General features: G+C 45.6%; 1 protein-coding gene across 3 annotated transcripts in view; it reads left to right on the top strand.

Annotated features, from left to right (window-relative positions):
* The first annotated feature begins 1,868 nt into the window (after positions 1-1,868).
* The window catches only part of AXIN2 (axin 2), a 43,243-nt gene continuing 30,004 nt past the window's right edge, over positions 1,869-15,107 (top strand). The window contains exons 1-3 of one of the 3 annotated variants that reach the window (XM_066587743.1): positions 1,869-2,125; positions 3,569-4,441; positions 14,175-14,315. In XM_066587743.1, the coding sequence (XP_066443840.1) occupies positions 3,645-4,441; positions 14,175-14,315 (938 nt within the window). In that variant the 5' untranslated portion in view covers positions 1,869-2,125; positions 3,569-3,644. The remainder of the gene's footprint in view (positions 2,126-3,568; positions 4,442-14,174; positions 14,316-15,107) is intronic. The other 2 variants (XM_066587741.1, XM_066587742.1) reach the window with 2 other exon arrangements.

Raw genomic sequence — 15,107 nt, 5'->3', positions numbered from 1 at the left:
TAGGAGTTCTTCTTTTCCTTTTTTTTCTCCCTTGAATTAGGCCGGTGTCATACGAACGTATCCATATTTGCGCCCATGAGCGCAGCGTATTTGCGGAATGAACATTGCTTTTTTGGGCATGCATTGGCATAATTTACTGTAATTTTTCTGCAAAGGTATGTGTATTTGATCAAGGTAAAAAAAACTCCCCAATTGAAATGGCTAATTAGTCTAATGAGTTCCAGATGTGTTCGCTTTCCTGCAGTCTTCCTGCAACTCCCAGTGTATTTTGCGCATCTCCTTTGACTTCTGTGGGTACTTTGGCTGCGCAAATGTGCAGGAAAGTCGAGCATGCTGCGGGGTGCACTCATGTGAACTCATTGAAATCAATTGGTTCTATTCTTTGCACACACAAATGTTGAGTGCACAACTATGTCCGTCTGAATCCGGCCTTACATAATAATTCTTTATTAACAAAATAAGCATTTTATGCCCCGAAAATCTTCACAAATGGATGGAAATCAAAACTGCACTAAAATCCGCACTGCAAAAACGCACAATGAGCCGAGAAAAACATCACGAAATCTGCAACAAACAGCAACTTTATGTCTTGCGGATTTCAGGTTTATCAAATGCCCTGCGGAAATTCCGCATCATATCTGTCCCGTGGGAACAAAGCCTGAGGCCCGTCGCACACATCCAGATTTGGATTGGGTATGATCTGCGGTTATATGCAGATCAATTAAATGCATTGAATTATGCTTTTCTGAACACATTGTTGTGTCAGAATTGCGTAATCTGCAAGCGGAAAGTAGAACTCAGCATGTTGTGTTTTACTGCGGATATTTGCAACATACAGCCAATTGTTCTCTATGGTCGTGGATATTATATTGCGTATGGGCGGCAGGTATCCGCATTATTGCTAAGCAACGGAAATATAAACAACAAAAAAAGGTGTACTGCACGTGACTGCCTGCGTGAGTACACGGTCATACGCAGTACAATTTCGCGGCCATGAGCAGAGTCACGACCAGGCTCATAGCTGGAATCCCCTTATGGCCGTGTGAGCCCGGCCTTAGGCTATATTGGGCAGTGATTGTTAGCTCCTGGGAGGCAGTAGAAGCAGGGTGATGTGAAGCTGATATATGGAGAGGGGAGGCTGAGATTGTAAGGCTTTGATAAGGTTGTATTGTACCCTTCACTTGCCCATGTGCTATACCCATTCACCTGCCCGTGTGCTGTACCCCCTCACTTGCCCATGTGCTGTACCCCCTCACTTCCCCATGTGCTGTAGCCCCTCACTTCCCCATGTGCTGTACCCCCTCACTTCCCCATGTGCTGTACCCCCTCACTTGCCCATGTGCTGTAGCCCCTCATTTTCCCATGTGCTGTACCCCCTCACTTCCCCATGTGCTGTACCCCCTCACTTCCCCATGTGCTGTACCCCCTCATTTTCCAATGTGCTGTACCCCCTCACTTCCCCATGTGCTGTACCCCCTCACTTCCCCATGTGCTGTACCCCCTCACTTCCCCATGTGCTGTACCCCTTCGCTTGCCCATCCACTGGTGGGGCGCCTGCAGTGGAGGATAGGTGAATAGCTGCACACAGCTCTGTCAGCTCTGCCACCTTTGATGTTCAGTTTGTGTTGTAAAGAACCCACAGGAAATGTGCTGCAGGGACAGTGCCAGCCTCATCTACAGGGCAGCGCCCCCACAGCCCCCTCCCCTACTCCCCCGGCAGCAGACCCTTTTACTGCTGCTGGGCCTTTGATGTCGGCAGCAGTGTGTATCCTAGTGCAAGGTGGCACAGAGTGACAGATCTGTATCGCTGCTCCCTCCTCCCGCAGCCTCCTCCTCCCTCTCCCTCCCCTGTGATGTGTGAGGAGCTCTGCATGCTTCACCAGGGGCCAGTTGTTCCACAGAGCTGGGACGGAGCTGTGCCAGGATGGTGCCAGTGCAACATGGGGACTGCTGAGGGGCTGCCCACCTCCAGGATGGCTGCTCTCAGGTGATGCTGCCAGGGCTGCCCTCCGTCTCTCATTGGATTGATGGCTTCCGAGGCAGGAACTAAGAAAATCCCCGCTGATCTCCGAGGACCGCGCGGCTCCGGGCGTCGCAGACCGCGATCATCCTGCTGGATGTGGAGGTGCGCGGCGATAGCTGGCATCTCTTACTGGTCTGCCCCTTTATATCATGTGCTGAGGGTGGCTGGCAGGAGAGCCGGGCATCCTGTATGAAGGGGTGAGGGTGGCTGGCCGGAGAGCCGGGCATCCTGTATGATGTACTGAGGGTGGCTGGCAGTAGAGCCGGGCATCCTGTATGATATACTGATGGTGGATGGCATTAGAGCTGGGCATTTATATGATGTACTGAGGGTGGCTGGCAGTAGAGCCAGGTATCCTATATGATGTACTGAGGGTGGATGGCATTAGAGCCGGGCATCCTGTATGATGTACTGAGGGTGGCTGGCAGGAGAGTCGGGTATCCTATATGATGTACTGAGGGTGGATGGCATTAGAGCCGGGCATCCTATATGATGTACTGAGGATGGAGGGCATTAAAGCCTGGCTTCTAATATGATGTGCTGAGGGTGGATTGCAGGAGAGCCTGGCATCTTATATGATGTACTGAGGGTGGATGGCAGGATAGACAGTTTGGCATCCTATATGACGTACTAAGAGTGGATGGCATTAGAGCTAGGCATCCTATATGATTTGCTGGGAGTGTATGGCAAGTGAGCAGGGCATCTTATATGTTGTACTGAGGGTGTATGGCAGGAAAATCGGGCATCCTTTATGATGTGCTGTGGGTGTATTGCAGGGGGGGGGGGGGGGGGGCAGGCATCCAATATGATGTACTTATGGTGTATGGCAGGATTGCCAGGCATTGTATATGATGTACTGAGGGTGTATGGCATTAGAGCCGGGCATCCTGTATGATGTACTGATAGTGATTGGCAGAAGAACCAGGTAGCTTACCTGATGTGTTGATGGTGTATGGCAGGGAAGTCGGGCATTGTGTTTGATGTGCTGAAGGTGTATGGCAAGGCAGCCTAGCATCTTATATGACATGTTCGGGGTGTAACATAGGGGAGCTGGGCATCAGCTGTTTTAGTGGTATATTTTATATGGATTTGGGGGTGCTATGTTAGCAGCACCCTGGCATGTTGAGGGTGTAGAGTTGGTGGGTTTACAGTGTTTTTGATAGGCTTTGCTAGTGAGTGCAGCTTTCTTCTGGGGGATGGCTGACCTGATATTAATCTAAGAATCAGAAGCAGATGCCGGGGAAGAGAAGTCTTCAGTGCATCCAGGGCGATCCTGGTTCTTCTCCTGCTGCTCTGATACGTTCCATACCTGCACTGTGTACTGATGCCCTCCAAGCCCCTACCTGTAAAGTGAACATTATCAGCACCCCCTCTCGCCCCAGCTGGCAGGGTCTATGGACCCACTTCCCTAGTATGTGCAGCAGGGGCTGTCGTCCATATGATGGCCTCCTGTGATTCGCATTGTCTCTCTGCAGCCGCCTGTTTACTTTTCTTTTGATGTCAGGCGGATCTGGTTTTGATCACTTCTTTCTTTTTGCTTTCCAGAGAGAAGGCAGCTCGTGGGGTCCCCTGCTGACTTACCAGAGGAGCGCAGATTACTGAGGAATTCACAACATACAATATGAGCACAGGAGCCGCACTGGTGACTCATCTCACCGACCAGAGCTTCAGGGAAGATGAGCCCCGGCCGCCTGTGCCAGGGGAGGAAGGCCAGGCGCCATGCCAGCTTCCCACCAAATGCCAAAGATTAAAGTTTGTGTCACTTTCCACCAACCCCAGGAGAAACGAAGATGGTTTGGGGGAGCCTGAGGGGAGCGCATCCCCAGACTCAGCTCTGGTCAGATGGACCAGGTCCTTGCACTCTTTACTGGGGGACCAGGATGGTGCCCATCTCTTTCGGACATTCCTGGAGAGGGAGAAATGTGTGGATACCTTAGACTTCTGGTTCGCCTGCAATGGATTCAGACAGATGGACCTGAAGGATACGAAAACAGTAAGAGTGGCCAGGGCCATCCACAAGAGATACATTGAGAACCACAGCGTTGTGGCCAAACAACTTAAGTCTGCGACCAGAGTCTTCATAAGGGATGGCATCAAGAAACAGCAGATTGACTCCACCATGTTCGACCATGCTCAAGCCGAGATTCAGACTCTGATGGAGGACAACGCTTATCAGATGTTCCTGACCTCTGACATTTACCTGGAGTACGTCAGGACTGGGGGGGAGAATGCTGCCCATGTGAGTACAGAGGGTCCCGGGGGCTTAAAGATACTCAGTGGCTACCTGCCCACCCTGAATGAGGAGGAGGAGCTCAACTGTGTGGACCTCAAACCACCATCTGTGGTGGGGCTCTCCAGCAAATCCCTGAAGGCAACTGCAAGCTCACGAGCCAAGGAAACCGTAGACCACTGCTACAGGTAAGAGCTTGGGTCACTGTGTGCCATCTCCATCTACAGGTCAATGTGTGAGCCATCTACATCCATAGGTCAGTGTGTTTGCCATCTACATCCATAGAACAATGTGTCTGCTATCTCCAAGTCAATGTGTCTTCCATCTACATCCATAGATCAATGTGTGTGCCAGTTCCTGGTCAATGTGTGTGCCATCTATATCCATAATTCAGTGTGTTTGCCATCTACATCCATAGGTCAGTGTGTTTGCCATCTGCATCCATAGGTCAACATGTGTGCCATCTACATGCATAGGTCAGTGTGCTTGTCATCTGCATCCATAGGTCAACATGTGTGCCATCTACATCCATAGGTCAGTGTGCATGCCATCTACATCCATAGGTCAGTGTGCGTGCCATCTGCATCTATAGGTCAACATGTGTGCCATCTCTAAGTCAATGTGTGTCCCATCTACACGCATATGTCAATGTGGGTGTCATGTCCATCTACAGGTCATGATCTTTCCAATCTCTATGGGGTGATGCAGGTCCTTACCGTCTATATGGTCCATTACGATTTCATTTAGAGGGTTGAAGATTTTGGGTGAGCTGGGCATGAGGAGGACACTTTTGTAGATTGCAAATGGAAAATTAATTACTGAATGGAAGCCATTAGTCCTGTACATGTATTCACAACCCTAGCACTGGAGCTGGCTATGATGGGATGATTGGTTTTGGTTGGACTCTTGCACTGTAATTAACCAGCCTGGTATTGAGTAACTTTAAAACTGAAGGTGCACTCAGATGACACCCTCGTGACCCCAACTGAACCCAGCTGGACATGCTGACTGGTCCAGAAGGGTGTCCTCTGCTGGATATACCCACACCTACACCAGCAGGCACGCTGCAGAAGGTTCCTCTACAGCATTGGGTATCTAGAGCCACAGCAGCTGGTGTAGAGCCCCCTTAGAGGCAGGAATGTTGCTTTTATGGTGGTGACTATCTGACCACCTATCAGTACACTGCAGGGTCTGGTCTGAAGAACTTACATTTTATTAGAACAGGAATCCATATTACCTTATCAGCAATTGATGACTTTTGCTAATCTTCAATGCTACAAAACGGCAATGAGTAAAGTGTCCATGAATGTGCGCTCCAACACGAGGGGCGATCTATGTACAGAGCAACAGAAGTATTAAATGCATGCAGTAAATCTCAAGAAGTGTGATATACAGGGAATCCCACCAGTCACTGCAGCGTCTGCAGAGACAGATATGGGGGGGCTTCTGACCTTTGACACTGCATATTCAGAGATGTGATGGTGTCATCCATAGATACACAGCTTAGAGAGATTGCAGGAAAACCACTAAAGATTTACAGTCAGCTGTCCCCATATTACCCTGCAGAGCATCTCACTCTTCTTCACTTGGTCCTGTACCTCATTTCATTTTTGCCCCTCCTCCCCCCCTGGTGACACATTATCATAAGAATGACATCTGACTTTATGGTTGGTGAAAGTGACTCGTCTGCATGTGAAAGGGTTAAAGCTTCAACGTGAGAGGAGAACTCAAAGGAATGTTTTGTCTTTGAAGTGGGATGACTGGGAAGTCTCTGTCCCTCTGATCTCTCATATAATACATACAGTCTGCAGTTATACTCAGCGCTGATCTATTATCCTGCATTGGAGGCGACTGCACCGATTTAATGGCTGATTCACAGATCAAAGTGGCGCAGTTTAATCAGACACATAAAGCCCGGTTACTGATTAGACCAGAGCCCAAATACAATATATAGAGGGGTGTGGAATATACATTGATAAGCCGTAACATTATCACCACCTTGGGTACTGCCCCATTGTGCTGCCATCTTGGCATGGACTGTGGTATCTGGCACCGATCCTGTAAGTTGTGATGTGGGACCTCCATGGATCAGACTTGTTCTTCCAGCACATCCCACAGATGCTCCAACACCTTGACCTCCTCAATGAGCAATGTTTGCAGGACACATTATCCTGCTGAAATGGCCACTACATTAGGGGATACTGTAGCCATGAAAGGGTGTATGTGGCCTGTGCAATATTTAGGAAGGTGGTACATGTCACAGTAATATCCGCATGAATGCCACAACCCAACATTGCCCAGAACATCACACTGCCTCTGTCAGCTCGTAGTGAATCTTGCTGCCATCTCTCCCCCAGATCATTGTGGCACACGCACCCAGCCATCCGCATAAAGTAAAAATAATTGTAATTCATGAGACTTGGCCACTTCCTTCCATTTTATGCCGTCAAAGTCAGATAGGTGTGGGCTGCACATCTGGGACCTGCACCTATTTCTAGTTTTGGCCCTACTATATGGGATGACAGAAACAGTTGAGCCGGCTTCGCTACACTGTTTCCATAACTCCCTCAGAAGTCAGTGGGAATTCCACATACAGTGTAGCACAGCCAGCCAACTCCCGAGTTATGGAAACAATATAGTGCCCTGTGCTACACTGTATGCGGAACTCCCTTGGACAGGAGCTACAGAAACAGTGTAGCCCAGCTGCGCTCAGCTGCTTTCAACCACCCAGCCACCTGGTATAGAGCGTTGTTCCCATCATGGCCGTCTTTGACCCAGATGAGAACACCTCTTTAAGTTTTTCAGCAATTTATGCTACAGTAGCTTTTCTGTGGGGTTGAATCAGACGGGCTAACCTTCGCTTCCTTTGTGTATCAACGAGCCTTGGGTACCCATGACCCAACTGTTGGTTCATTGCTTGGCTTTCATTTGGTAGGTACTATCCATTGCATACGGGGAAGACCCACAAGACATGCTGCTTTGTAGATGTTCTGACCCAGCTGTCTAGCTGTCACAATTTGTCAAAGAAAGTAGAGGGGGGGGGGGGCATGATCAAAAGTTTAAATATGATAAAGAGATAAATGAGGTTCAGGAGGGAAATGTATTTATTAGGAAGCTGAACACAGTACTGGTGTACAAGGGGTGCAATCTGAGATTAGTTGGTGGAGGGGTGGATCAGATGCAACGTCACAGAATACTATTTTACTGAAAGAGTAGTAGATGCTTGGAACAAACTTCCAGCAGACGTGGTTGGAAAATCAATTCAGGCATGACTGGGATGAGCATAGCTCTATCCTGATAATATAAGTGCAGACTAGATGGACCACGTGCTCCTTTTCTGCTGTCAGTTGTCTATGCTACTAAAGTCACTCAGATCCTACTTGTCCTTTTCCCTTCTTCCAACACATCAACTTCAAGAGTGGAATGTTCAGCCTAATATATCGCACCCCTGACAGGTATCCTGAGATAATCCGTGTTATTAGTTCGCCTCTCAGTGGTTTGGTGTTATGCGGCTCATGTAAAGGTTTCCGCTGTAGTATAACCATTAATGTTTGCCTTGTAATGTAGGGCTATGTTACCAGCAAGGCTTATAATGTTAGCTCATCTTGGTCTAATCTGTTTATTTAGTAAGGCGTTATATATATATATATATATATACAGCATTCTCTTTCTTCGTTCGCGGGAGTCATGGGTCGGACTGCATGGGCTACGATATGTAATAGGTGGAAGGATTGGCTTACTGCTTTCTAGTTCTCTTCTTCAATCTCTCAAGCACTGAATGCCGCACAGAGAATCATATGTAGCCGGGACTTTGTTCAAGCTTGAAAGAGTCCTGGCATAGGACTGAAACACCACACTGAGGGAGTATATGGCAGTATATAGCGGCTGATAACTTGGCTCTATATACATTTTTTGAAAAGGGTCCATGAGTGAACAAATCCAACAGCGTTTTGGATTCATTCGAGTGCTATGGATTATTTTGGTATTTTAGCCATAATATATCTATATAATATTACACATCCCTATGTAGAGTATTACATGGCTCTATATACTGTGATCACACTATATATAACATATCCCTCTATATATTATAACATGGCTCCAATGTTCAGCAATCATCCTTCTGTGTTTATTACACATTTTAACATGGCCCCTGTATACTGTAATCAACCACTATATAATGTACACACTGTTTGTTACAGTATATTATAATATATAGTATATATTATGCATGCATTTTACATATCCCACCGTATATTATAGCATGGCCTATATATTCTGTAATGAACCGCTATATACTGTATATTACCTATCCATCTATATATTACAACATGGCTTTATATACTGTAGTCACTCTCTCTATGATACATCCCTCTGTATATTATAACATATATTATATACCATAAATATATTACATATCATTCTGTATATTATAACATGATAAATATATACTGTTATCACTTTCTATATATGATATACATATTGCATATCCCTCTATATATTATAGCATGGTTATATATACTATGATCACAGTGCAGAAAAAACGTGTGGGTGGAGCAATCCCTGGCTTAGGGCCCTTTTACATGGGACGACTTGTTGGGTGCAGGTCATCCCAGTGATAATGGTTCCTGTGCTTTTACATAGGAACGAGCATCGCTAGTGAATGGAGGCGGAGCGGTCGGGAAACGTTCCTGCCTGCTTGCCTCTATTCACAGTAAACAGGCAGTCGTTCATATATGATCAACTGCCTGTTTAGACGGACCGATCCGTTGTTAGTCGTTCAGTCGGAGCATGCATTTAAACTGAGTGATTTATCAGGCTGTGTAAAAGGGCCCTTCACTGCATGGGTTAAACGGTCTATTTACTATTGAAAGAGACCAAAGAAGTGCCGCCAGTCCAGAAAGGTTTGCCACATCCACTAAGGGAGGGTATTGTGCATATGCTATAGACAGGTAGGAGCAAAAAGATCTGGTGATGGCACAAACCTTCCGATTATACATAATAGAGGCAAATGCGTTTTTAGTCCAACTTCCCATTTATTGTTGATTGCCCAGCAGATAGAACGCATCAAAACCCCTTCCTCATCTTAGCTGGGGGCATACCGTTATTACCCGTATGGGGGAGAAATGCCGTGTGCCAGGCCTCCTGAGACGTGGTGGACGTTGCCTCCATATTCAGAATCGGAAGGCTTGTGCTTTAGCAGATTTTTTGCTTTCACCTGTCTATAGCACATATACTGTAATCACCCTGTATATATTGTATTTTCTACTGATTGCTCTGTAGACAACATGGCTCCTAGATATCATACTCCTCCTCTATATTCTCTGTATATTAGATTGAGGACTGTGGAGTCGGAGGTGGTAAAAAATGTAGTGATCCCAACTCAAGCAACAAAACAATATTATGTGTTACCGTTTCACCACAGTCAATCTCCTATTACTGATTAATATGTCAGGCGTTCGAAGGAGTTGGAGTATGAAGAATACAGAAGTCAGAAGTTTGGGTTACCGACTCCACAGCTCTAATCATAGCATGGTTTCATATAAAAATGTGTATGTGATCTTGTGGAACATTTTTTGACAATGAGTGGATATATATATATACTCATTGTAAAAAAAAGATCAATCACCTGGAAGGAGTTGTCATTTTGAATGCCCTGAGCAGAGGGGCGGGGAAGTGTGACAGGATGACAGGAGTGGTAGTGAAAGATGGAGAATGTGGTGAAGGCGTTGGTGCAGTCTACAGCCTGGTGGCCAATCAGCTGTTGTTGTTGACCGAGGGCCCCATTAGGGATCGGCAGCTCTTGCAGGAGTTGGTGCATCGTGTGACCGAACTAGCAATGGCACAACCCATGGCGCAGCCTGTCAGGGAACTACAAGCCACACACATGAACCAATGTATCCAGAAGATGGCAGCTGATGATGATGTTGAGGCATTTCTTGCAACATTTGAGAGGATAGCAATACGTGAAGCATGGCCAGAAGCACACCGGACCAGCCTGATAGCTCCCTTCCTAACTGGAGAGGCACAAAAAACGTATTTTGATCTGGAGGTGGACTCAGCTCAGCCAAAGGGGTGATGGTAGAGGTTAGAGCTCCGCAGTTTCGCCAACGAAACTACCGGCCGGACAGACCACCATGATCTAAAAATGTATGACCTGACCCAAAAAACATTTGCAACCAGAAATTCTGATGGCACTTGAAATCGATCGATAACTGAGAGTGCTGAAAAGGTGGGTCAGCCATGGAGACCCTAAAACAGCTGATCAGTTACTGATTCACCTGGAACAGTATTCAGCAGCTGAAGGCAGTATTCAGCTATTGCCATCTGGCTCATGAAAGACCAGGACCTTGTGACTCCACCGTATGACTGTGAGGGGGTAAGGGGGTGCAGAGAAGGTTGATAAGTCTTTAAGTGATGAGGATATGGTTGGAAGTTCAGTAAGACCTCAAGAACATATGGTTATGTCAAATAGGAGTTCAGCATAGTGCTACCAAAGTTGGGACTTTGGGCATATGTCGTCCAACTGTTCTATCACGTCAGAGGCTATGCAATGGGACTTTATTGGCACGTAGAAATGCATGACTACGGCAGCTTATGCCAATGTTTCCGAGTGACATTTATGGGAACTGTCAGTTGACAACAAAAAGGTTGCTGCGTTAATGGATTCTGGCAGTTTGGTTACTTTGGTGAAAGCCGGTTGGTTGGTGATGCAGAGAGAACATCCGACCTGTATACAGTGACCTGCAGCTCGCCAATATCCTACTGCTATTGTGTGTGTTCAATCTCCCCAATCTGTGCATCATAAAGCACGGGTGATTCCAGTTCTGATGTATGATGTAATCCTGGGCCAAGAATTTTTTACATTTTTGGGGGTTTATAGGAAAACAATGGATGAACTTAGACTAAAATATCTTAGGCTACTATGGTGTCCTGGTTAAATCCAGAACCATTTAAAATATCTTCCTTGACAAGAGAGAGGAACATGACAGAAGAAGTCATTCCTTTTTCTCTATTTGTTATGTTAGAAGACACTTATGACCCAGCGCTGATGACTGATCCTGGAGGGTTGAGCCTTTGTCTTTACCAAACCTGGAGGTCAGAGAGGATGGTTTACAGTCAGAGCAACTGAGGGACTCTACCCTTTCCATGGCAAGGCAAAATATAAGATTAATTAATGGTGTACCTGTAGAGTCTAATGTTATTATGACTTACCTGTATATAATGCTGGAAAATGATTTGCTGTATCAGATGGACAAAAAAGGGGAGCCATGCCTAGAGTGTCTAATTTGAGGCTCAAGGCCTCCCTATCATGGTTCCCCGGTACCTACCGTATGCCTATGATTGAGATTCTCCTTGAGCCCATTGGAATGGATTTAGCTGGGCCGTTGGGGAAAATGATCCACAGGCACCAACATATTTAGGTGATAGTAGATGACATTAACCGCTACCCTGAGGCTATGCCAAAGTGGTTGCAATAGAATTAGTTCAGGTGTTTAGTCAGGTAGGTATTCCCAAAGAAATACTCGCCAACCAGAAACCTCTTTCATGTCTTTATTGATGAATGAACTTTGCCGGTTATTTAAAATAGAGCAATTAAGTACATTCGTTTACCACCCTCAGACAGATGGACTGGTGGAAATATTTAATAAAACTCTAAAGCAGATGCAAAAAAAGGTGTTCAACAGGGATTGAAAAGATTGGATTTCCTACTACCATACCAGTTGTTTGCAATGAGAAAGGTGCTGCAGTCATCCATGAGTTTTCATCCTTTGAATCACTGTATGGAAGAAGGCCCCGGAGTCTCTTAGATATTGCTAAAGAGGTCTGGGAAGGACAAACAACTCCTTTCAAAACTGTTGCGGACCATGTCTTCCAAATACATAATCAGATTGCAGCTGTTGTGCCTATTGTAAAACAACATACGGAACAGACTCAATGAGCCCAAAGCATGAGCTATGATAGAGGGGCCAAAGTACGTACTTTTGAACCAGGAGATCAAGGGTTGGTCCTTATTCCGACAGTAGAAAGCAAGTTCCTAGCCAAATGAATGGGGCTATTTGAAGTTTAGGAAAAAATGATTGATGTAACGTATAAGGTATATCAACCAGGGAAAAGAAAACTGGAACAGGTTTACCACATAAATCTGATCGCACCTTGGAAAGATCAGCCGTCTTTGTCTACGGAACTGGCTCCATCTATGAGTGACCGGCCGGTGCTGTAGGTTAAGATTACCAGATGTTTAAAAGAAGAAGGCAAGATAGTCCTCCAGGACCAAGACTACTTTTTAGAGAAACCAAGGTGGACTATAATGATCAAACATGACAATGTCACTAAACCTGGTGTGAAGGTCAATGTGAAACCCTATAGGATTCCAGAGGTGTGGTGTGAAGCTATCCCCAACTAAATAAAATCCATGTTAGAATTTGGAGTTATTGAAGAATCGCACAGTGAGTGGTCAAGCCCGATGCCGCTGGTCCCAAAATCGGATGATGCTATCAGATTTTGTAATGACTTTAGAAAATTGAATGCGGTATCTAAGTTTGACAAATATCCCATGCCTCGGATGGACGAACTTATTGACTGACTTGGTACAGCCCATTCTATTACGGCATTACATTTACCCAAAGGGTACTGGCAGATCCGTATGACCGATACGGTGAAGGAGAAAACAGTCTATTTCACACCTAATGGTTTCGTTCAGTACAAAAATATGCCTTCCGAACTATAGGGGGCCCCAGAGACACATAGACCGAATAATGAGACCTCAGCAACACTATACTTCTGTCTATCCGGACTCTATAGTTATCTTTAGTTCAGACTCGATGAGAACATGTAGTTATTGGTGGTTTGTGGGTTGCTTGTCTAACAGCAAACTCAAAAAAATGTCACATTGGTTGGGTTGGAAGAAGCCAAATACTTGGGTTATCTCATCGGGAGTGGCCTTGTAAAGCCCGAAGATGGAAAAATTCAAGCAATCCAGAAATGGCCTCTTCCTACTACCCAGAAACCAATGCTTCCAGCACCTTAGTGAGAGCAGTCTTACCCCACACCAGTAATGGAGTAGAGCACCTGATATTATATTTGAGTTGAAAACGAAACAAATACGAAAAAAATGAAACAAATGTTGAGAAAGACTGTGCTTGGCTATCAAATGGGCTCTGGTGGCCTTAAGCTATTATCTGTTAGGGAGAAGGTTTAAACTGGTTACGGACCATATCCCCCTAAGGTGGATGTGCCAAGACAAAGAAAATAATAGCCATGTGGCCAGGTGGTTTTTGGCCCTTCAACCTTACAATTTCTCGGTGGAATACCAACCGGGAAAGCAGCAAGGGAATGCTGATGCCCAATCTCAGGTATATGAATGTGCTAAGGTAAGTGCTCAGGCCAAGTGCCCTGAGCAGGAGGGGGAGTGTGACAGGATGACCGGAGTAGTAGTCAATGGAGGTATATTTCTCCTAGAGTCCTGTCATTCTGTGGAATAGAGGGGGCAGACTCACCTGCAAAGTGATTAATTAGAAGCTCTAAACTCTACCTCAACAAGAGCTTCTAACATGTTGGAGAAACTTTTTTGGAGTACGGAGTTCATAACTGGACTTGTTTTGTTTTTGTGGTTAGACTGAGAAGGGGTAGTCCATCAGTCGGTAGTGAGGGCCATTTCAATTAAAGTTAGAGCGTTGTGAAGTGGGTGATGCCTGCACTGCTGCACCTTAAGCTAAAGTTAATAAACATCATTCTGAGTTGAAACATCCTTGTCCAGACTGCTTGACTTAAAGGCACACCTTTAAGTCAAGCAGTCTGCATGACCCCCGCTAATTCCCATCACTATAGCCGCCTATGGGTTTTGGATTTCTGTATAACATTAGTTGCTGTTTACATTGTATAGTTACTCCATATTATAATCACTCCTATTTCTTTAAGGTCATACAAGAGGACCGACCTCATCAATCCTTACCATGTCAATTCAGGATATGTATTTGCTCCAGCTACCAGCGCCAACGAGAGTGAGATCTCCAGTGACGCCATGACGGATGACTCCATGTCAATGACTGACAGCAGCGTGTAAGTAACCCCTTCATCTCTTATAAACTGAAGAAGAGGAGGTCATAAAGGCTGCAACATGATAAGATCTAAACTATTGAGCACAAAAACATAAGGCAGTTTGGTATTTACAGCTAGTAAACACCAAATCGCCTATGGCTATAATTACCTCTAATTACTAATTACCTTCCTTCCGCAATCTGAAATATAACTTTTATTACTACGTGTTAAAATAAACATTGTAAAAAGAACGAAGACATCCAAACTTAAGTGATTACAATTCAAAGCCAATGACGAGGTCTGTGTGGTAGGTAAGTAGCCGTCATTTCATTATTACTGAGATAGGCAAAAGACAAAACCCTGAGACCGCCTTCACATGAAGCGTAATCGCTGCGGGCGTTCCACAGCCGGAAACCTGCAGCAACTACACTGGATGTGCTGATTGATTTACCCGTTGGGGTACCTTCACACGCAGAAAAATCACTGCGGGCATTTCGGAATCGAATAGCCGCAGAAATTACGCTGGAAATTCATGATGGCCAAAAATGCTGCAGATTTGTTGCAGAAAGTCCTGTTCCATGGGATTTTTTAAATCTGCCTTACGTTGCTGGTATTGTAAATTCTACACCATTTCTGATGTGTGTGAAGACGGCCTTCAGACCCTCTGACATGGGACGACAGTCGTCCAAGCGATAATTACTTCTTTGCTTTCACATAGGAGCGAGGATCACTCAGTGAATGGAGACAGAGATCTCTTCTGCCCGCCCACCTCCATTTACAGTAAACAGGCCATCGTTCATAGATGAACATGAT

The sequence above is a fragment of the Eleutherodactylus coqui genome, chromosome 13 (genome assembly GCF_035609145.1).
Source record: "Eleutherodactylus coqui strain aEleCoq1 chromosome 13, aEleCoq1.hap1, whole genome shotgun sequence".
Classification (NCBI taxonomy): domain Eukaryota; kingdom Metazoa; phylum Chordata; class Amphibia; order Anura; family Eleutherodactylidae; genus Eleutherodactylus; species Eleutherodactylus coqui.
The sequence above is the reverse complement of the archived record's forward strand: the minus strand, read 5'-3'. Positions and strand labels throughout refer to the sequence as shown.